At 39.8% G+C, this 24400-nt stretch overlaps 1 protein-coding gene across 4 annotated transcripts in view; it reads right to left on the bottom strand.

The window, feature by feature from the left end:
- LOC105833648 overlaps positions 1-24400 on the bottom strand; it is a 50230-nt gene that overhangs the window by 19613 nt on the left and 6217 nt on the right. For all 4 annotated transcript variants that reach the window (XM_012675530.3, XM_012675529.3, XM_028192605.2 and 1 more), the window contains one exon: positions 23306-23548. In XM_012675530.3, the coding sequence (XP_012530984.1) occupies positions 23306-23548 (243 nt within the window). The remainder of the gene's footprint in view (positions 1-23305; positions 23549-24400) is intronic.

Below are 24400 nucleotides of genomic sequence, written 5' to 3' on the forward strand. Positions count from 1 at the left end.
CGCGAATCATGCGCGGAGATATTTTCATCTTGCGTCACGTGAGCGCGCGGCTCGCACGCGTGCAACGGACCCGCCGCGCAGCCCCATAAATCACTTCGCGTGAAGCTATATCCTAATAAAAGGAAAACCATTCCTCCATCCGAACGATGGTGTATTTTTCGCCTATAAAAAAAAAAGCACGCACGCTCGTAACTTGCTCGAAACGTTTATGAAGGCCGTCTATATGCGATATGCATTTCCGTTCGCCTAACGGAGAAAGCGCCAAGACACTTTGTGTTGGAAATCAAACGTAGGATTTCTCTGAGACACAAATAAAGAATAATAAATGCAAATACAGAACATAACGGTACGAATATATATATGTAGAAGAACATAGGAGTGAACTTTTAACGTATACTTTAGAAATCTCCGAATCGTGTTTGCGTCAGAAATAAAGTATCGATTGGTTTCATTAAAAATTTAAGTAGGTTGCGTATTGCATGTCCGCGGATTATAACCGAGACTCTTCATGTGATGAAATAGATTGACCAAATCCGGATTAATATGGGGAGAGTCCGAACCCGAAAACAAATCAATTCCCGATACACGAATAGTTTTTATCGCGCGATGTAATCAGTTTTATTGGTGTGTTGCCTCACCGGCGCGAGATAAATATTTACGAGGCGTCGCGGTGCGCAGAAATGTCGGTCTCGTAATTCACGGCGCCTCGAAGAACGAACCGTCTTCCAGTTGGTTCGCATGCTCCTGTAAATAATGGATTTACAGCCCTTTTACGGCGTCTCCATATGCCCGGAGAAACTGATTGACGCGAGCGAACGTCGCATCGATAATGGCGCTGTAAATCAACGAAAATCTCCCTAAAGATCGACCGATACTCTTCCCCCTCCGCCAATTCGCTCTTGCTCCTTTCCTCTTCCTCGCCTGCGACATGGAAACAGCTTCTTTCGCGAGCGACGAGAAAGACGAGGGCCGATAAGCCATCCCAGGATACGAAGGGTGGAAAACGAGTCAGCCTCCGCCATCTTGTGAAGCTCGCGGGAAACGTCTGACGCCATCGCTTGCCGCAACCCTGCATAGATGTCGGCACACATATTATTCTGCACGGGGGTGGAAATGTCATTATTCGTAAGACTTTCGCGCAAGACCTCGCAAATCAATACTCTCAAGCCCGCGAAAGTCCGCCATTTTTAATCATCCTCCCTCTAATTAATGTTCTTTCGTTTACTTTTTCCAATTCCATTAACTTTTATAATGTCGATCCCTTGTTTTCCAGCAGGACATCAGCCAATTTTGCAGCCAACTTTGTTGACATTTTGTAACGTTGACATTAAAACTGTTTGATGTTTTTAGACAAACATATGACAAAAATGTTGATTAATAGTAAACAAAATAAAAGACTTGCACATTTTAATTAATGCGGTAGTAGTGGCAATTAATATTATAAAACGTCACAAAGTAGATATAAGTTGATAAAAAAGGGATTATTTTAAGATTACTTATATATCCTAAAATATGTATGTTTGTCATAGAGAAAATCGCGTCTACATTCATGAGTTATTTTTCCATCACTCTGTACTTCGGTTTCTCTCGACGAAATCCCTGGCTGATATCAGCAGCCATTTTTGGTCACACAAACGACGGGGGATTCCCGCAGTCCCCCGAAACGATATACTCGCGTTTCGCTCGGGCAAAGTGCGAAGTCATGTCGGGAATTTTTTGCGAGGCGGCTGTTTCGCAAAATCGCGCGAGCTGCCGGTTGAACGCCGGAAATTGGAGGAACGACGGAACATGTACCGACCGCGAGTCTCTCCGTTTTCTTTCGCTTTATCCTCGAGGCAAACCTGAGAAGCTTCTTACTTATCACCTAGTTATGCTTAATTTCGATATATCTCGGGGTCTTTACTTGTACGATTAGAGTATTATGTAATTGCATTATTTGAAAAGATCGTTTTTCAACAAAATTAGCAATATGTAACAATGTCGTTAGATTACAAAAATTAAAACGCGATTGTCAAAAATATAAATCAGATTTTAAAACCATATTTTATAAATCTGAAATTCTAAATCATCAAAAATCATATAAATGGAAATAATTCGCCCATAAATTTGAATAACATAAAACAAAATAAAATTATTTTTAATACAATATAAATTTCTGATTAATGTAAATTTTCTTTTACATTATTATGGATTTACTAAAAATATTTAGATACAAAGATAAACAATTTATTTGTTACAAAACATTACAATATTGTTTTCTTGTTACAAACGATTTACCGACAGCTTTTTTTTTCACACACAAAGTATATGTTTTTTCTCGTCTATCGGGCTTTCTTTTTCTCTTGGAAATCTGAGAGATGTGCGCAATCCGAGTTTATACCGTCATGCCTAATCCGTAAAGCGATCGAGTTGTTAAATCCTGTGATTAGCGGGATTTCGCGCTCTTTCTGGCTTTTTCAGGAGACCGCGGTAGACCGTGAGAGATCCGAGTGTTCGATACCGATAGTGTGGTGTTGTAGATACATGGTTCGGCAAAGCCTTCCATTATCGTGGGCAACGTTATTCAATCCGTACTACACGTATTCCAATGTACACGCGGAGCGTCTGGAGCAGATAGGATGACGGAACGATGACCCTCTCACGTGTGCTGCTCTCCATGAACGTGCGCGTTTATCGACCGCCCGTAATGTATTCAACTGGAAAATTCGAAATCACTCTTCCTTTTTCTTCTCTAAATCTATCTCTCGCGGCCAGTGACATTTAATAGATTACGTCTAAAGTCACTTTAGAAAGAGAGACGATCTATAACTTATGTAAAATGTTATAGACTTTTTAATTTTATATATTATACATCGCATATTGGTCCCTTTATCTTCACACATAAATTTATATTTTATTTTATATTTTACGTACATATATTCTATTTTTCTTATTTTTAAAATGTTTTTTTTTGTTTTTTGTTTTAATCTGAATCCCCTCACAAATTATAGATTATCTAAAAAAAGTTATCAAAATTTCAAAATGTTTTAGTATTTATATACTTTATAAATAAATGTGTGTGATCTTTATACAAAATAATCAAAATGTCAATTTTAATTGTGTTTATTTAAATAAAAAACACAACGCAAATATAAAATAGAAAACTATTTAATATTTCTTGTATAAAAGCACAGATTTATTTTTGAGCATGCAGCAATAGTAAAGAATAGATGTTGGAGATCAATAAAGACCGTTTTTGGATTTTTTGTCGAGTTCGGTTAAACAATTTTTTTTTTACTTTCCGATAGTAAACAAAAAATATAATACATATATACGAATAAAGTTCCATTTATAACTGTAAAAGCTTTTAACGAATCGATATGAGCTGCTGATTGAAAAAGTGTTTCTAATCAATTTTTTGAAACAGCCTTAAAAGTCAGCCTTTTAGTTATATTTGTAAAATAAATTACTTTATATTATTTTGTTGTGCTTATTAATAAAATGTTTATCGATTTGTACCTTTCAATCACATTAGTCACCAATAGGTCTGAATCTCTTTATCATATCAGGATTGTAAATATAATAAATTTTTTTTTTAATTTTATAAATATTTTTAAATATTTTACTTTTATTTTGACAAAAGCTTAAATCTAATAGCGACTAATGTAATCAAATATAAAAATACAAATCTATGTAAACACTGTATAATATATGTATATTAATAAACATAACTAAATACTTTTACAGTAATCTGCATTTATTATCTAATGTAGATAAAATATGTCATACATATTTTTGTTTTATAGTGTGCCATAGTTTATCATTTAGTTTTAATACCATTAATCGCAAACGTAACTAAACTGCCGACTTTGCTACTGTTGCAAAAAATCGATTAAGAACATTTTTTCAATCAGTTTAAATCGATTATTAAGTTTTTTTAGTTAAAAATGGAATTTTATTCAGATATGTATTATATTTTTTATTTACTAACAAGCCAACAAAAAGTGAAAAAAATGGTTTAATAAAAATAAAGAGAGGCCTCAAATACAACCTTATTGCCCCCTTTAAATTTAAACGATCCAATAACTTTTATATCCATTATTCTATTGAATAATGAATGTAATTTTCACTTCATACAATTTCTACTTTTTTAAAATATATGTTTTTGATTATTTTTTCAATCATAGAAAAATAAGAAAAGAAAACTTAAAACAGGTGTTATTACTTTCCATTTTACTTTACTACTATGATTCGGACTTGTTTCCGCAATCAAAATATTTTGCTTTTGGCAGTTCTTGAGACAAAATTTGCCATTTGCTAAAACAATAGCGATATACTCGACATTTTTGAGAATAATAACACTGATGGGAAAATAAGCAAGAGAAATATTTACGATCACCCGCGGTACCCATCGGCGTCCACGAAGGATGAGGAGGGAAGTGGGAGAAAAGAGAAGATATATACGAGTGGCTGCATTTCTTTCATGAGTTCCTCCTTGTTTATTCCATTCTCGATTCTCCCAGTCCCCATTTTATCATGTCTGAATTGTATGCCGGGAACAATATAACCGCTTATTTCAGTGGCGAACATCTTCCACTGTCCGCCAGATGCAATTTCTGATGCTGCGTATAAGGAATAAACGTCTTTGGACACGTTCAGCAGCTGCTTTTTAGCACGTATACGATTACCTCGCAAGCTTATAACATTGCATTCTCGAATCGAGATAAACCCCCAAGTGCATTTCGGAAAAAAATCAGCCGAAAACGGGCATAAAAGTAATTAAATTATTACACGTTGCGAATAAATCTGGGCAATTTAATGCTGGGTTTAATTAATATTAGAGTATTTTGAAAATAAGAGTAGAGCAAGGTGAAAAGCTTTTGTTTATGTATAATTGACATTGGAAATTTAAAAAGTTTAATTAAATTAGAGAACAATAAATATGTCACCCGTACCGAATCTCATTAATTCTTAGCTGTTTTCATTATGAGAAGAATTGCGCGAGAATTGTGTTAGCCATCTTATTCCAAGCCGTCGACTGTTCTTTTTATCAATGTCCAAAGAGTAATGGTAGCAGTCGTTTTCCAGGATGCGGAACATCCTCGGCATCTGGTCTGACGCCATAGCGCAGGATTCAAGTAACGAGAAAACATCTATAAAGACGTCCGCGTCTCTCTTTCTCTCTCTCTCTCTCTCTCTCTCTCTCTCTCTCTTCACTTCTCTCAAAGTAACGGCGGCGATTGTATTTCTTCATGGATTCATGACGTTATGACAGGAGATAAAAATACGCACGTGTGTTTCTACACGTGGTGTGTAAATAAAATAATTTTACTTTCTCTCACGATTAAATTAATAATATTCAGCCAACGCGGTAGTTTTGAAATACTTATATTTAATTAATTTATCACATAAACGCCACAATTTCCGCAGCTAATAAACGCTACGTACTTACGGTATAAACAAATTACGCGCACAATGTGAGATGAAGAAGAGAAGAAATCTAGATGCATCTCCGTGTCGCATTAGTATTCGTTTTAAGTCGCGGTCACGCCGTAGCGTGACTTTTTCTTCCTCGGGCCAGAAAGCTTTTAAGCTCCGCTTTAAAAAGGACAGTCCGGTTATCGTGGTGCGCGTAAATATGTCTAGACGCGAGGTAGAACCTGCCCGTTTCCTGTCCGCCACGCAGGATAAGCCGCGCGCGACTCCTGGCTAGGTTCCGCGGGATAAGTCCTGCGAGTCCCTACGCTTCATGCATTTAAACGCGTTCTCTAAAAGCTTTATTGCATTTAATAACGCGATACCGTAACGCTTCTCTTTCCCCCTGGAAACGTGATTAACTCGAATTTCTATTATCGGGAAGCAATAGTCTTTTATTATTCAAGAATTATTATCCTTCACTCCAGTAATGCGGTATTGACCCAGCGGAGATTAATTTCGGCTTTCATCTTTAATACTCACATCAACGTTTGAAACATTCTCCTGTCCTAATTTCTCGCCTCTTAAAATGGGATGTAATGTAAATTAAAGATGTAAAATGTGAAAATTTTCAAGTGTTTAATAATGATATCCGCGAGATTTTATTTTAGCTTCAAATGGCTTCTAAATTTTCGTAGTAAAAGCTTCGAGATATTTTCATGGAAGAAAAACTTTAATCATAACGTAGCATTTATTTAATTGAGCAAAGCGTACAATGAATTAAGTATATTCGTGTTTTTAAATAGCCATCCTGCGGTTAATTTTTCACTTTAACTGAACTAGTTGTGCGTCTAACTGAACTCTCGCAACCACGTGTTCATTTTTAAAGCTGGACATATATATTTCAAAACACTATAATTTTGATTTCGAGTAGTCATGAAGTTCCCCTGACACATTATAATTTAACGTTGCAATAATCATGAAGTTCCTCGGCAACATTACAATTTCCATTTGCAATAATCATGAAGCTTTCCCTCAAAATCAAGCAAGTTCGGTTGGAAATGCGGCCGTCCAAATCTAACTCTCCTCCGATCGTTACTGCATACCTGCCACAGGTCGCAGTTTACCCCACAGGCTACGCACATAATTTATCGCGGACAAACCCCACGTGGAGGGGATGACGGGGAATAGGGGTGGGGTGGGGGGTGAGGGGTGTTGCGACCGGAGAGTTGGCAATTCGAAATGGTAGAGAGAGAGGTTGTATTACCTTTCCCGTGTCCCCGCTGTTTGTATTTCTACCGCGGCGAGTGTAGCATTGCCTCGAGCGTCGTTTTCCGAAATTACGACACGATACCGTTACATCCGCCTGAGCGATGTACCGCGGCACGTCAATCGTTATACATTCTCCACTATAATCGATCGACCTCACTTCCGGTCAAATACATCACCCGTCTAGACGCCACGGAAGCAACCGCCGTGAATCCGCTTTGGTTTTTGGTAGCGGTTGCCTGCCGGAAAATTTTGTGTTTTCGATCCGATGCTTTTGAAGTTTCGCAGCATAGAATACCCGGGGTTTTCAAGTGAAAACTCGACAATCTCTTGCAAATCGTATTTATTAAATCCGTAAACTAATTATTATGTTTATTGTACCTCAAAAATTTCGGTTAACCCCACTATTCGCCAATTTGTAACCATAATTTTCTTCCTCTCTACATTTCACAAGAAAAAAATTTAACGAATCAAGAATTTTTTTAAATCCGAAGCTTTACAAAAATGTACTACGCTCAAATATACAATTACGCAACTATTTTGTTTCAGCAAAAAAAAAGAAAGAATGATTCCGTGCGAAAGCGTCCTTTCAAAAAGAGAACCCCGATTTTCACATTTTTGTTAATATCACTGTAAAACTATAAGAGATCCCTTTTTTAAAGGGATGTTTCCACCATTAAAATCGTTTTTTCGTCCAAAAAAAAAAAAACGAAAAACAGCCGCGAGACTAGATTACACCGTAACCGGTAAAATTTACTTCAGTAAATTTCCAACTTTTTCACGAGTTACCGAATCTTCTCTGCTGGCGTGATTTATAGTAAATTACTGACATTCCATTATCATGATCAAAACTCACTTCTAAAAAGGCTCTCATTTTCGCGTATTACACTTTACATTTAATGCTATGCATAACTCCCGAGTTGCATCTCGTATATGCATATTGCTGTATCTCGAGGCATTCCGTAGAGATTCCTCGCACTCGGGGCTCGTCACGGGTATCGCGCGCATTCCTCGCACAAAAGTCGTTACATCGTTACGCCCTCGCATTCAGCTTCGCGTATTTCCCTTTTTCCCTCTCGTACAACGTTTCCCTCCGGCCATTTACGTTTACTCATAGTCGAGCTGTGCGCTGGAGCGTGCCGACTCAACTATACGCGCCGCACTATGCGGGTATTGGCGCGTCAGGATTTTGGGGGGGTTTTTTAGACTTTGAGCGCCGAAGCCTTCGGCTCCGTGGGATTGTGTAACCGTTTCGACCTCCGAAGCTCTCCGAATATACCCGACTGTATTTTCTTCTGACATTTTGTTCAAGTACCAAATCAATGGGATTTCCAAAAACTATTATATCATTTCGAAAATCATTACACGAAAAAGGATATATTCCTGGGCTATTTTGACTTGAAATCTCTCCATTTCCCCTGCCTTATATACTTGGACCTTCGACCTGTGAAATCAGAGGTCTGCGCTTTAGGTCGCTCGAAATTGCAATTATATCTGTCCGCAACACAATATAAACCAACGTAAACTAACTAGACCTAATTGCGCGTGAGGTGAAGTGAAGCGGGGTATGAATCTGCGGTGTTACCGAGGTCACTGGTTTTCCAATTAACACGGTCAAAAATGCATATCGATTTGTCGCCGGCGGGGGATTGTGCGCTTGGCCTGAGGCCATTATAAATGAGGGCATTATGACTTTTTATCGCGTCGCTGCTGGTTCCAGATTCCGACGATTATATCTCAAAATACCTCATCGAAACGTATGAAATATCGCAGCGGATACCGTGGCGGTAACGATCAATGGCCCCGTGGCAAAAGGCGTCGCGATATATCACGCAAAATATGTTAAGCCGTCGTACGCCACGTATTGTGTCCATGTTCCATTCATCCAGCAATGATTGCAACGAAAAATTCCGAAACGTAAATTTCGAGCGACTATTATCATTTACCGCATCCGTGGTCCGGCGTATCCGCGATTTCGAAATTTTGCTCCGCGATATGGTACGTGCCTTTGAAATCGCGCCATCGATTGTATCTAAACCGCATTAATGCGGACAACACTTTGTTAAGCTGAAACAAACGTATCCCGAAAATTCATGGACGCGGAAGCCTACATAAAATAATCTCTCGCTCATAACGCGAGGGACTCAAAGTGCGGAGGGACGCAAAACCGCCGCTATAAATAATTCAAGGCGAGTGATTCGAGCGAGACAGGCAAATACCTTTTTTCTCTTCCGAATGCACGACAGTTGATCTAGTTTTTCAGACAATTGATTCAATTATCGCAGATGAATGTGGCATTAAAAATACAATCTTCCCTGAATAGGCCGCATGCAAAGGCAGCCTCTGCGCAAGGGAAATTGTAGATGTCGAATTTACAGTACAATACGCTAGGTACGCCAGTATTCCGAGGTTAAATGCATTCTTGAAGAAAACACTCGTAAATTGTTCGCGTGGAGGCTAGCGCGGAAACGCGTTAAGAGGCAGGTTCTCGGTTGAGAAGTCGGCGACTCCATTGCCCCCTTTGGTGGATAATTGAACGCCGAGGCGAGAGACGCGCGTTGAAAAAGAATAGGGGTCCTTCCCTTTGTACCGCGCGGAGCAAGGGTTGCAGGTGAGTGTCTGTGAGCCCCCGCTTCCGCAATCTTTGCCAGCGCGCCGCCTCTTCAGGGAGTGGCGGCGGCGGCGGCGGCCAACTTAATTTACAGATGGATTCAGCGAGCCGTGAGATATCGGGAGAAAATAATTAAATGAAGAACGGCTACTCTCGCCGACTGAAAATACTCTCTAAGTTAAGTAATGGATACCTCGCGCCGCGTTTCAATCATTGCGCCGCCGCTGATAGTAGTTACCGTTGTTGTTACCTTTATCTCAGTTGCTGGGGGTTGAGATTAGACCTATTGTGGCTTATACAATGTCTAATGTTTGCCTCTTCGAAGACAATGCACAATTGTGAATGGCAGAAAGTCAGCGATAAAACTCAATAATAAATATTAATTAAAACTGGAACGTCGCGTAATGCTGTAGTTACCATTTTTACTGATTTTTAATATTTAATACTCCTGGCTAATTATCCTAAATTAAATTATAATAGGTGCATGCGACGCGTGAATAATAATGAAAAAAATTATTATGATTATAGCTACCAATGTTAATTTTTTATTCGCAAATCGCGTTTTGTGCACTTCGCTATGTTTACAATGACAGGATTGTTGGAGTAATATGTAAAATGACAGAAAAAAAAGATAGAGAAGAGAGAATGGACGTTCTGATTATGATTTGTTCCGGGAAAATGTGAAGTTACGGACAGTCTGTGGCGAGTGTGATTGCTTTCATCCATCTTCATAATCCGAACGAGCAGCAGCATCATCGAGGAGCCAATCCCATTCCGGTCCATTATCTCTATTTAACTATTTCGACCGCGTCGTGCCAGGGATGTATAGATGACCGCCCGGCATTTTTACGACGGCAAACTACCTATATCTACATTGGCGCCGTCTTGATATCGGCCCCTCGAAAGTTCAGATATTTAGAACACTGGACCTTTGAAACTTCTACCCATTAGAACTTTCAAACTCTGAAACTTTGAATCTTTGGAAATTTCAATCTGGGAAACTTTAGTACTTCGGATAGTTGGAATTGTTAACCTTTAGTGAAATTTGTGGAGGTTTAGATATCTGTAATACGATAACTTAAATCTCACTTTAAGCGGTTTCGATATCTTGTTATCTTAGTATTGTTTATTTAACATTTAGTTTTGCGAATATTATAAATACATAACACTTTTTAATACGGAAGAAGAGATTCTTAATTTTTTTCTCAGATTATTCGCGCATTTCATATTTTCCGTTAATTCCCTAATAGCGCAAATTCTTCGTCAATTATCTCCAACTGTGAAAGGAACAATTGGTATATTAGCACACGTTAATTTAAAAAAAAAAAGTTTAAAACGTATACATTAATTGCACGGAGCAATAAAAGAACCGATGAAAGAAATTTTCTAAAACACGATTTATTTGCCAAAGCTACGCCAATGGACAGCTTAGATTTTCGACGAGCGCCATCGCTAGTGTCCGCGCCATTCGAGGATGATGCTACTACCGTTGTGCGGCATATCTGACTGCACTTCAGTCGGCTGCAATCTGCTGAGTGGCATGCACATGTAACATTCATCCCACGGTCGGCTCTTGCTGCGCCGCGTGGTATTATGGAACTGACCCGGTCATGGAAACACATCGGCCTTACTGCCCGCCATTGTGCGAATCATGTTAAGAGGACTTACGATGTCCCGCTACATGCCGGAAGCTTCGCCGCGAGTGCCTGCGATTATCTGCTGTCTCAATCGATTAAACTCGCGCGATCAACTTCCCTTTGTTATGTCGCGGAAAATTCCAAATGCGTAAATGTCCTAAACACTTCGACAGCCCACGGCACTGCGAATGTTCGATTAGCACAAAGTGCCTTTTACAACGTTTCCTAGAATTTTTATTATTACCCCATTGAAACGGAAATTTCCCTTTCTCTTAATATAAACATCTACAGATTTCTTAACTTTTCCGGATCTTTAAGAGCTCGAAACTTTAAAGCGTCGAATTCTCAAGGGAGATTTTCGACAGTCTATTCTTCTGCCTGCAACAATTGATTAAAAGGGTAATTATAATATTGTCATCCCCTCCCCCTTTTTTGCATAAACGATCGCCCGGGGGCTGATCCTTGCACTGAAATGTAAAAAAACCCCCGGGTGACTATTCTCGAGTTAATCGCACGATATCGAAAACTCCATAATGGCAAGTAGGCAATTTCAGTACCTTCCTAAGAGCTATGCTCCCAAACGATAATTACTTCAACGACATCGCTATCGTAATAGATAGCGCTTGGAGCGATCCATGAAGCATCGCTCCCCGTATTTTCATCTACCTCGTTGTATGTAATTTTCGTCTACCAAATCCCCGCTCTCTGGTGTAATCCCGGCGGAGAGACTCATTCGGAAGATTAAGACGGACGTCGTTTACAATCTCCATTGAAATGCATAATTTAATGCGGGCAAAGTGAAGCTTAAACCATGATCAACTGAAAAGGGTTTGGCGTCACTTTCATCAGCTAATTGAAGATAATACACCGAGATCAACGGCGCGGGTGTCCGGCAAACGTGTCCGCATCCGCGCATAACGCGAACATCAGGGCGGGCTGTGTGTTTGCGCCGAACAGCTATTTCCGGCCGGGGAAATAAATATTTTAATGACATCCCGGCTGTCGCTTCTACAAGGAATAAAATATGAACGCCCGCCGCTTTGCTGTCGGGCACAAAAGAATAGAACCAGATTAAATGACGTTGCCGTTGGCTTGCTGTCACTTAAAACCAGCTTTTCACATTTGACATTCAATATCGCAGCAATTGCAGATATCGTATTGCAGGCTTGTTACGATGGCTTTATGGTGAAAACTCGGCGACGTAATTACATTCCCGACAACTTAGTATTCTCATTTCCTGTACGTATATATGCAGCGACAAAAGGACGTGTGAAAAAAAAAATGTTTCTGCAGGAGGAAATAAGAAAATTCGGCAAACTATGTAAGAAAGTGCCAAGAATTTAAGGAAATGGATTGTGGAAATGTTAGTGAAAATCGAAAATAAACGCATCAACGATTCAAAGAATGAGGTTACCAAGGTGCCAAGTTTAGACCGAGTTAGAAGAGGTTTACGAATTTACAATTCCAAGATGCAAAAGTTCTAGAAAATCGGAGACAAAATTACACGCAAAGAATTCCTAATGACATTTGACGTTATACATATATCACGCAGGGTAAATATAAATTCCAATATACGCTTGTCAGCATGAATGCAACGTTTTTGTGTTCTCATTAGCGTCTTCAACAATTTTACGCGTATTTTTGGTCTGCCGTGACCACTCATGAGCGCAATATATTACACCGGCAGAAATTTCGTCAAAATAAACGCGGGGGCGTGGCAAGCGCGGTGCGCGTATCGATTCTCGGCGGGCGATACGTTTCGAACGTACGTGTTAAACAAGCACTTCTAGAATGCGATAAATAAAATTTGTAGGGCCGCGGAAGATTTTATCGAGCGGAGCGGAGCTCACTTCGAGCGGGGCTCTCGACTGCTATCGGAGGGGTGGAAAATACGAAAGCCAAGCCGGTGGAAGAGGAGCGGTGAGAGAGAAGGATTGTTGGAGAGGCTGGTCGAGAAGTTATGGGGGGACGCACTGTTAGTAAAATAATAGGAACCTTATCTGAAAGTCTGGGAGCTCCCACGGAAACAATTATATGGTATACGATGGCTGGGAGGAAGACGGCTCGGACGAAGCGAGAAAGCGATATTTATATTCATTAGAACGTAAGAAGTCGAGCGGGGGCGCAGTTAGTCCGGTCTACTTGCAGCTTGGAGATGCTTAATGGGAGCTGCGCCCGATGCACGTTGCCCATTGCGGCCATCTTGCGGCTAGAAAAGTGTCGGCTCTCGTTTACAGCTGCGCTCATAATTCCTGATGTGCTCTCGCGATAAACCACCGCGTTCTCATTAGGCATCGGCCGCCTTTGCCGCGTGGAAATGCTAAAAATGCCTCTCCAGTATTCTTTCTATACGAATAAAATTCTAGCAAAACCGTGGCGGATATAGCCATTCCAAGAATTTGCCGGGAAGCAGAACGATTCTATATGCTTATGTCGTAATATATTGACGTTATGCCCGTTAAATATGATTAGTATGGTAAACAGACACCACATTAATTAGGTTGCAAAAGAGCTCGCTAATTCCTACATCAATATTCCATGTTCATCGCTTCGAAATGCTCTCCAATAATACTCGCATAAAATGATTTGCACAAACCAAATCATATAAAGTTAATCGGATAAAATAACCCGTATAAAATAAGCGGCGTAAAATCCGCCTAAGATAATTCATAATAATACTAGCATTTCGAGTAATCTACATTTTAATTCAGTATTATAATCAAGCGAGAGATTTAATAATCCATCCTTTGATAAATTGCACAATTACAAAATAATTTTGAATTATTTTATATATACTCTCCAAAATGACATAAAATCAGATACAATCGATCAGAAATTGAGATTGTGATATCGGATACAGTCAATACTCGCGCAGTTTCAGTATCAGAAAGCATTTTCCTCATATCAGCTCTTCTCTCTCAATATGAAAACTGATAATATCACCATATATTATTAGTTTCGAGGACGTTCTAAAGAGGAAGCCAATAAGTTAGCGTTCGCGAATTTGTTACCGTAACTTTCAAGATCCGCTCTAAAGCGTTCCGATAACTTTTCCATTATGCTGATGCGTGAAAGGTGGCTTCGGGCTGCCAGCGAGCTGAGCGCCAGCTTTATTGTCAGTCAAAGGCAAAAGCCACCAGTTAAATAATGCGCAGCGGGTCTGCCAAAACTTGCGTAACCAATCGGTTACGTTAAGCCTACGGAGGAACATCGGTCGTATTGGGTTCGAAATGAATTCTTAAACCGTATTCGAGACTCTGGCAACTAAAGTTTCGTACGCAATCAATATGGATGGTACATGTAAATGTGGATAAATAAATAGTAGAAAAAAAAGACGAAGAATTCTCGCAAAAATATTCTCGCGTATAATCTAATTTTTTAAATAGTGAGAATAATAATTGTACGGCGCATTTTAAAGAGAACGTGTACAAATGTAACTTGGAGAAATTAAAACCACTCGAAAAGCAGTAAAAATGCCAGGATTTAGATGTTCGAAGAGTCATAAGTTCTGAAATTCAAGCGTTCAATATTTTAAGTTGAAAAGTTTTAAACTCGGGAGCACGAGAAACTAAACTTTAAGCCTAATCGTATCTTGAAAAATGTGGATATTCAAGTTTAGAATAAGTGTCCCATAAGAAAAGGCGGCTACAAAATGCTGGCCGTACTTCTTGCCAGCGTAATACATCTTTCGGGACATTGCGGTATTTTGCGAACTCTCTTCTAAAGTCGGGGAATTGCATTAAATCTTTCTCAGCATATTAGCGATTCACAGAAATCCATTTTGGGGAGAAGCGACTCCGCCCAGGACATCTCGTGCTACAATTGCTTCGCTTATCTTGTTGGACGAAAACTTAGCAGCTGCGTCTTCTTGCAGCGGAGGGATGGGGGAACTACGAGGGAGGGATGAGGAAGTGAGGCGACCGATGGTTTACAAATCGCAGCGAATCGATGGGGATCGGTTTGTAACGCGCTATTTCATGAAACGACCGAGCGACTCATCCGCTGTAAATTCATGAAGCATCGATTTGTCTCACCGATGCGAGGGCAGGTGGGAGGGAGGGAGGAAGTGGTAGCGTCGCGGTGGTAGCTTCGTGTTTTCGTGCCCGTGCAAACGTACGGAAATAGTCGAAGACGTTTCCCCCGCGAACGAAGCATCGCATCGAGAAGATCGATGAAGCTGCGTTTCTTTACGAGAGTCATCCGTTTCAATAAACACGCATAAAATGATTGTGAAACGCAAATGAAAATAGTACAAAAGACAAGGTAGAAGTAACATGGAAATGGCGTGAGTAAAGAAGAAACGAGCGGAATACTAAAGTAGCGTGAAAAAGGAAGATATATTGAGAATCTTGAAGGTGCGTGATGAATCAAGATCCTTAATTTGGGATTAGGTGAAACGGAATTTTCCAATTATAACAAAACATTAATTTTTCAATTAATAGCAAACAATAAACGTTAGCGAACAATTCACGACATGAAAGTAAACCTCGACAAATGACGCGGTGACCCATGAAGTTTTTCTGTAATCCGTGATTATCGTCGGCGAATCACTTCCATTTATTAGCGTCATAAAGCGACTTCAGCCGTTTCTAGAAACTCGTCCAATTAAATGCTCTAATACCTCTAACAAGCAAAATCATCACAATCGTTCTAATTAACTTCCTTGATATCTAGCAAACTCTATCATTTCGAATAAAAGTTCGAATAAAAGTAACAAGTATAAATCTAGCTGTAACAATCATTTCAAAGCGGATTATAATGTTATCTCACTACACGTATAAATCCAATTATTTGCTGCACTCGTTGTTAACGCGAAACACTTGTAATGAAACATTCTTTATACCACTGAACGTATAACCAAAAACAGAGAAAAGTCAACGAGTTTTTTATCTTTCATAAATTGCTTTCAATTTTGTATCCTTTTCTCTTCAATCGTCGACTAGTAAATGCCAACTTTATCTCATCAAAGTTTGCTACTCCGACAAAGTTCCTTGTTAGAGCGTTTATGAATTCTCTTCAAAATACAATCACTTTTTCGTTGTTTTTCTTCCCTCTTTCCGTTTTTTTGACCTTCTTCTATTACGTTTCTTCCCCAAGTTGGATCGTACGAAGTGGACTCCCGATATTAACAGTCGACAGTAATCGAGTAAGGGCTTTCCACCGCCATCGAGTCCTCTCGCGAGGATCCGGTGAAGTCCCTCGCAAATGCCTTACGGCATCCTGCAGGCCGCGGGTTAGCCACTTAATATGGAAGGAAAGCGGTACGCCATGCCGCTGCTTGCTCATCCTCTATCTACTTGCGACCACACGGCCATCGAAGCGGACAGTAACATATCGGCCGTGCATGCCACGGACTTCGGTTCATCATTATGTAAGTCTCGAATCACGCTGCCAGCCCCGCGACCCACGTTCAAGAACCTTCCGGTGACCCGCATGAATATCCGTCTATTCAACCGATTATGTTTAGCCGCGGTTCCCACGTTGCTCAGATACCGTCGCGAGGAATCGAACGTGATCCATGTGTTAATAAACTACTCGACCGAGGTTCCATTATGCTCAAGTCACACAAATCGAAGGGCTAAGTTGGGATTTGTGGATTACTTGTTGCGAATCGCCAATTGATTCTCGTTTGTCCCGTTCAATTGAGAAATTTAGAGTCTACCGGGATCTATGAAGCCGAAAGAGAAGAAATACTTTCCAAACGATCGGAATTACGATTAATTGTTGTAATTGAGATTGTAGATCAGGTTATTAGACAGTTTTTACATTTATTGCCTAGATATAAAAAGTTTCTTCTATTGGTAACAGAGCCTAGTGACGAGAAAGAATTATCTGTTTCCATGAAGAAACTTTCTTCGTTCACTGATGATAGTTGTTCAATTATCGCGTATGAAAGGGAAGAAAAAGATGATGTTTTCGCTTCGAAACGTGTCGAAATGTCGATTATTGCTCCAGGGTGAAAAGCAATAACCAACGTGTGGCAAAAACAAACGAGTTTTCCAATGCTATATATAAAATTTGTCTAATGGTTTGGAGCGACTACCGTTTCTCCGTTTTCTTCTATTTTCAGTGCAATACTCTCCCCCCCCCCTCTCTCTCTCTCTCTCTCTCTCTCGCTCTCTCGCTTTTGGTCGATTTTTCTTTCCCTTTTCCTTCTTCTCCCTTTATGTCCCTCCTTCATCGTCCAGCGCTCTTTCACTCGCGCGGTCGCCGTTTTCTTTCGGCGCAGAGTTTGAAAGAACTTAAAATAAACGGCGCGCTCGTTGCGACGGCTGCAACTTTCGCTTCAGACGATACTTTCCGCTGTTTCTCGTCATTGTTGTTGCCGGTAAGTCGGATCTTTGTTTCCCGTGTACTGAAGGAGTTGTCGACTGCCGCCGGCCTGCTTACGTGGTTTTAATAGGACTTCGAGATAACGAAAGCGGTAAAAGCAGATAATGGATATTAATGACTTACATTAAAACAGTTCAGTAAGTTCAGCAGACAGTTGTTCCTTTGAGTTAAATTTTCAGGGGTGAATTAGCGTAGAACAGAACGCATCTAGAATCCAAGACGCTTTAGATTCAGGACATTCAGTATTCGATGCCGTTAACATCCTCGAAATGCACTTTCTAAAAGCCTCAGAATGAGAATTCTAATAATAACCAAATCCCAAAGAGTCTCCGTATTCAACATATCTCGAAGGGAAAATTTATGGATTTTTATATCACATCTGTCTTGAAATGTTTAAAATGGAAGAATTTTGAGAATAAACGCAGCCACGTTGAAAATAATCTAAGACTGCTTTATAAATATTACAATTATTACTTTTTCTTTCCATTCTGCCGTATCCCTTATCTCCTATGAAGAGTAGACTTTGAAATTTCCACGCATCTTGAACTTATCCGTCTCTCCGCCCTATATAAATAAATGATGTACGTGATGCGATGCCGGTTAAACGGAAGTAGCAATAAAGAGACGAAGAGAGAGGCTGACTGGGGCAACTTTCGCGACACGAGCCATTAGACGCAGCCTTTGAGGAGGACGAGCATGTATTTCACGAAACTCCAGCACATGACGGAAACGCACGGTTTCGCTTTCTGACGTAACAAAGCCAATTTCTTTGGAGCGTTGCTGGTAACGCTGCTAACGGTTCGAACTTTCCGGTGATCTGAACTTTTTTCCAGAACGTCGATTGTCAACGGTAGACTTTTTTCCCTATATCCCGGGATCTTACTTAGTGAAGTTCCCTTAATGAACCAACGATGTATTAACAAATTTTTTATCTACCGGACTTTTTGAAACTTCCGTGGTAATATTGATAAACATGATGAAGACGTTGAAGAATGTCTATCGTCGTCTCAGGAACTAAACAGGATGATAAAATAAACTTAGCGTGTTTTATTTTATCGACAGCATCTCTCTCTCTCTCTCTCTCTCTCTCTCTCTCTCTCTCTCTCTCTCTCTCTCTCTCTCTCTCTCTCTCTCAAGTTTCATGAAAAGGGGAAATTCAGCTAGGAAGTTTAAAGGAAACCGTACCGTATAAGCGGTCACCGACTCCTTTGAACAGATTAAAGAGCTCCTGCCCTCTTTTGTTACATGTTTTCGGCGAGCTTGAGATTCTGCAGGCTTCTTACGCTCGGAATCTCAGCTACACGGATTCTCAATCAATGAAACTAAAAATCTTGAAATCTTAGATTTACGAAATACGTATAGTACGTACAATTGCCGTAATATTTAACATATTTGGCCTTAATAATAAATAAAAAGTTAACGTTATTTCCTAGATTTATTTTTTGTAGATAAAGCATTCTCTAGACACTTGACATTTTACTGGCACTAGAGCAGCACGTATAATCAACAAAAAAAATCTCGATACACAATATAATTTTCGATTGCAGTAAATCCAGCTTCAATGAATTTATGATAATATATTCAATATCTTTCAACGTTTCATGACCCTGTACGATGCTAATCGGTCCTCAATTATTTTTCCCCTCCTGTTCGGTCTTCATAAACGCCGAGCAGCGTCATCGAGCCACCGTTATCCCCGGATTTATGGTACCTTCACCGCGAGAGGCGGAAAAATCGGTCCCACGCGGCCGCTCCGACGTTTTAATTTGAAACCGCTCGCGGCGCGGTTGGTAAACAAAACTTATTCCCGGTGCATTTCAGTCGGCGAACATGCGAAAACTCGCAGTCTGATGATAAAAGATGTGCCGGGACTCCGAACAAATCGGTATCTTTCGACCGTGGGTTAAAGAGGTTGCTTCACGTAAGATACGTTCATTGTCTTAAACATTGAAACTTTACAAGTAAACGTTAAAATCCTTTTTCCCAAAGAAAATGGTATTGATGTAAACGGTAGATATTCCTAATGATTACAATAATATTCAGAAATCCACATTAACGTCATTAACTATTTCTTTGATTGTGTAATGTTTTATCTTTAAAACGTGAATATATGATAATAAATAACTTAAAAAAACAGTTGATTTAAAGAGGAAAAGTTGGTTAAAGTTACTAAACTAAATTTTAAATTAGACAAAGATTTTTTGGTATAATGATTTTTACGTATAATAATTATTTTATAAAATTTATATTTATTCAATAACGATTTAATTTTTCAAACGGTTCAAAAAAAGAAAAAACTGTTACAGTTCTACAATATCACGTTTCATCCCTTATTTCTCAGGATTTTGCTTATTCATGAGTGTACATGAATGAGTTAGAAAGAGAGAGAGAAGGGAGAGTATGCATGTGTGAGTGAGAAAGGATAGGAACGAAGGCGAAAAATACGAAGCAGAAGGAGAGGGGTTGGCTCTCAGCGATCGCAACCCCTGCGGCGCTGTAAAATATCGGAAAATTCATTAATGCTCGATCTACGGTGCACAGTCGAATAAATCTCGCCGGAGGGCGAGATTTACAGAGGCGGAGGGAAGCAATATGGCGACGTACCGAATATGCGTCGACCGTAAGGAGAATCTCAAATGCTAGCTTTCTCACCTCGATATTCACATTCGAATCTGCGAGCAGACAATCCAAAGAGGATCGGAATCGCGAGCGAGCAAGAGTTTGAAAGATCCAGGATTATCTTTACATGACGAAACAGAGAATAGTGAATCCAGCGTCGAGTTCAATTGACATTCGATCTATCATACATTGAGATTTATAGGCAAATGGCACTCCAAAAGAATTAAACAGTACTTTCCAAGGCTGATTATTTACTTTCCATTAATTTGGATTTAAAAATGCTTCATGGGAATTCTTTCCTGACGATTCGCTCGTCTATAAAGGCAAATTCATATAGCGTTTGCAGAATAAATAATTTTTGTATTTACTTATGCATCTCGATAGCAATATTCATGCTCTTCAAAATGCTTAATTATGAGAAAGCTAATATAAAACCTACACAAGCTCCGAAACAACTAAATAAACAGAAAGTTTATTTGGTAGTTTCAATTTTCCACATAAACCATCCCGACAATTTACCTAGTTAACAAAAATATGTTGATTAAAATAAAGGAAAATTAATTAGTACTTTATAATAATTTAATTGGCCAATTTATTTTGTTTTCTTCTTTATTTCAACAATAGTAAAACAGGTTTATTTCAGCCTGAATAACGTGATTATACGTTTGTGAAGTACGTTCGCGAATAGTACGCGGAGAGGAGGTTTTAGAGGTAAAATTAACAAGCGAGAATCACTCCACATTCGGAGTGAAGCACGTGTATATGAATGCGCGGATCAATATAATTATATATATTTTGGTGGAGGTACTTAAGCGCAAAATACTGCAAGTACGTGTATCCTCCGCCTCCCCACCTTTCGCGTGCTCTTTCTTTTCTTGGCTAAAGCACGATGGAAGAGAAATTGGTCTCGTTGGAACCGTAGAACGACAAGGCGGTACAAAGGCCGTGTTGGCTCTGGCGACTTTCTCGAGTGCCACTCGTGCACACATTTTCCCCTCCAGCTCTACTCAACCCCAAAGCGGAATTTCACCGAGGTAGGTAGTCATCAACGCACGGTTTGTTTCAAATCCGACGTATCTTTCCCAGGATAATACGGCGATGTAACAGTAATTCCGTGTTTGCGGCTTTTCCCTTTAATGCATTCGTTAATGAGTTAAGCTCGTTGAGATAGAAACAAAATTAAAACATCCACCGAATTTTCCCACGAATGTCTGCGTCGCTCTGCGAGAGAGAACGTAATGACTCTAATGTGTTGGACCGCTTGAATTGTTCTGCGTGCTAGAAAGTGTAATTAGGAACAACAGGACATTTTCTTTGAGCTGAAAAATGAATAGAATTTGCAAAAATAATGAATTTTAATACCTAACGATAAACAAAATTTCCATAAAATTTCGGAGATTTTAGAACGCTAGATATCAAAAAGTTATAATTGCATCCTTTAATTTATTTTTTTGCGACAACCTCTCATAATTATGATCTTGCAAAATAGCGAGAGTGCCGCAATTGCGGGAATTGCGGTAGCTTTGAATCGAGCATGCTTTAACGGATTAATGCTTACTGAGAAAACGTTAAGGGGAATTCAGTGCTGCTTATCGTGTTTATCTGAGGAGATAAGAAGTGCTTTTCAAATACTGATAGAAAGATTAACCTATTTTCACATTAGAAAGAGAACATGGATGAAGAAGATATGCCACATTCTTGCAGAAGATAGTTTGTAAGCAAGGTATATCACACACTGAACAGAGATTACATCTTAAACATTTTTAACACGAAATTTAAATTGAACGTCTGGAGACCGCAATTTAACAAAATTGATTTCCTTAATTTTTAAAATTTTACTTTATAAATTTTAATTTAAATCATTTGAATTATTAATAAACTTGAAAGCTGCTTGTGGAAAAGAAAAATTAGTAGTCGATTTTTTCCTGCAAATATCTTTTTACTGGTTTCAATAATCCACACCAAAAGAAAAATCTTGGTATTTGTAACTATAATTGCAGTAAAATAATTATAATTGACAGCTTTGTCTTTATATCTCAAACGTTAGTAATAATAACCTATAAAAAAATTATATCATTATTTATGATAATTACAAACATTGATATAATAAAATATTAAGATATACTATAAATGGTATAAAAGAGGTAAAGTAAACATTTTTATTTGTTAACATGATAATGATAACTAATATGTAGTTACAATTGGCACAGTTAAAGCTAGCTATCAATGCATAGTCGGCAAAAACAACAACAAGAATTATGGTAATTGCAATCATTTGTTTTCTCAGCGCACATAAAGCGCGCGTACAGGAAAATTCTACAATGGACGCGCGAAATCGAATTTTGATTCCAAATTATATTTCCGTCGGAAATGCGATAGAAAAAAACTTTTCGCTCACGTACCGCGGCGTGAAACAAACGGGCTAACGCGGCGCGATGATGCGGTTTTGCGAGTGATACCTCGTAGCAACTACGCCGAAAGCCCCCGCCGCCGGTCAATTCGATTTGGAATTCTTGCCGATATTTCCATACGCTCGTAAATGGGCCGGCGACGGGAGCTTTAACCCACTCAGGCCAACGGTATTGTAAAATGGTGAATACGCACGTCGGGAGGCGGGAGGGGTGGAGAAATAGGAAGGGAGGAGAGGGGGAGCGACTGGCGATCGAGCGACCAACTGGCAGAATGAATATATACGGATGCAACGAATGAATTTATAACGCGCCCGAACCCAACGTGACCGTTCCTTCCACCGTGACGCCGGCAGCCCGTAAATCGATCGCAGCTGTTTTACGCAGTTGACCGTGCGGAAAAGCTCGTTGCAGAGCCGAATGCACCCGCATAATCGCGAGAGATGGGACGGCCGGTCCGATTCCACCTTTTTCTACCGAGTTGGATACACCGTGTGTTTCGTTTACCGTTGCGAGAAAAATCCGAGGGAAGCTTCACTTCGGCGTATTTTCAAATATTTTCATCATTTTGTTGAAGGATTATTCCGGCCTGCGGGCCGCCCGGATCCCCACGGATCATCGTGTTTCGTAAACTACATTAGGTACAGAGCGTAGATTACCTCGGCTATTTCTTTCATATTTTGTATCTTAACGAAATTACGCGAACGAGAAGCCTTTCCATTTTTCTCCTATTAAGTAAATATGAGAGTATCTTGTTTCTTAACTTAAGCTGGGCTATATTGGAAACGGTTATTAAATACGGGCGAACATCTTCATTAGAACTTAAAATAGTTTAAGCTGAAATTAGAAGAGCTTTAGTTGAATCGCGAATTTTAGATTTCTTATGTTTAATCCAATAGCAGAAATAGATATCGAAAACAGATGAGTAAAGTCACTCTTCCAGTCCTGGTAGATTGGATATCTAGTTCCGAATCGACAACTCCTCCTCCTTCACGAGAACCTTATTGCTACTCCCGCAAGCCACACGCGCTCACCTTCGGCCTGATGAGGAGCGTAGATGTTGAGATACAAACAGTCCTCGCTTTGGTTCCTTAGGTACGGCAAGTGTCTCTCCAGGTATTCGTACCTGCCTGGCTTTACCTCCTCTCGAAGATTTGGCAAGACTTGCGGGCAAACTGGGGCGAATTCCTGCGACTGCCTCACCCCTCTCCACGGTTGCGGTGAGCGAGGTGGAGAAAATCTGAAGGATCCCACGGGAGGCTCCGCGTAAGGGACTCCTGAAACACAAGGGAGGACCGCCTTGACATACTGCTCCTTAGACTTACGGCGTAAATACTAAACTAATAAGTGTACAGTAACTGACATTTCTATTACAGGGCAAATGTGTTTGAAGTAAGTAAATTATTCGCAGGTCTATTATTAGCAACATTAAATGTATTTTTGAAAAAGGATCCCCTTTGAGTCTCACTGCTATTAACTTTATTTCTAATTAAGCTGAATTCCGTTTCGCCGAATATCAGTTGAAATTGAATTGCGATTAAATTCCAATTAATTTTGCTTAACACAATTAAACATTAATTTCGATTAACATTCTACTTGACCTCGATTTAAATTTATTTAAATTTCATAATTGATTTCTATATCGGTTCCTCCTAATTCAGTTATCCTCATGAGATTAATGAGTTAAATGGAAACCCGAGGCTCAACACGGAGATGAAAATAAGCGGTGTATACGACTCGGCTTTTGGGTGTATAAAGTGATGCACGCGCGAATTCAATTCGACGCGTGGCAATGCAAGTTGACTCGACGCGCAGCGCGAGTCGAGAGTTAAAGATGGAGAAAGCTGGCGGGGGAGAGAGAGATGTGCGGTGTGACGGCAGTAATATCTGTTCCCGAAATACACGGGCGCGCGAGCGCGCGCTCCTCGTTTTGGATCCTTTGACGTATCGGGACTCTCAAAGCGCGGATATGCAGCTGCCAGGAAACTTTTGCTCACTGACCGGAGCCGAGTTTCCTCGGAGTATCGAACGTTATTGAGATACCGTTGTAGTGGGTTGCATATGAAACGACAGCTTTGCGTCAACCAACTTAGCAGCTCCATCGAATTAGGTATATCGATACTACAGCG

Source organism: Monomorium pharaonis, chromosome 5 (genome assembly GCF_013373865.1).
Source record: "Monomorium pharaonis isolate MP-MQ-018 chromosome 5, ASM1337386v2, whole genome shotgun sequence".
Classification (NCBI taxonomy): Eukaryota; Metazoa; Arthropoda; class Insecta; order Hymenoptera; family Formicidae; genus Monomorium; species Monomorium pharaonis.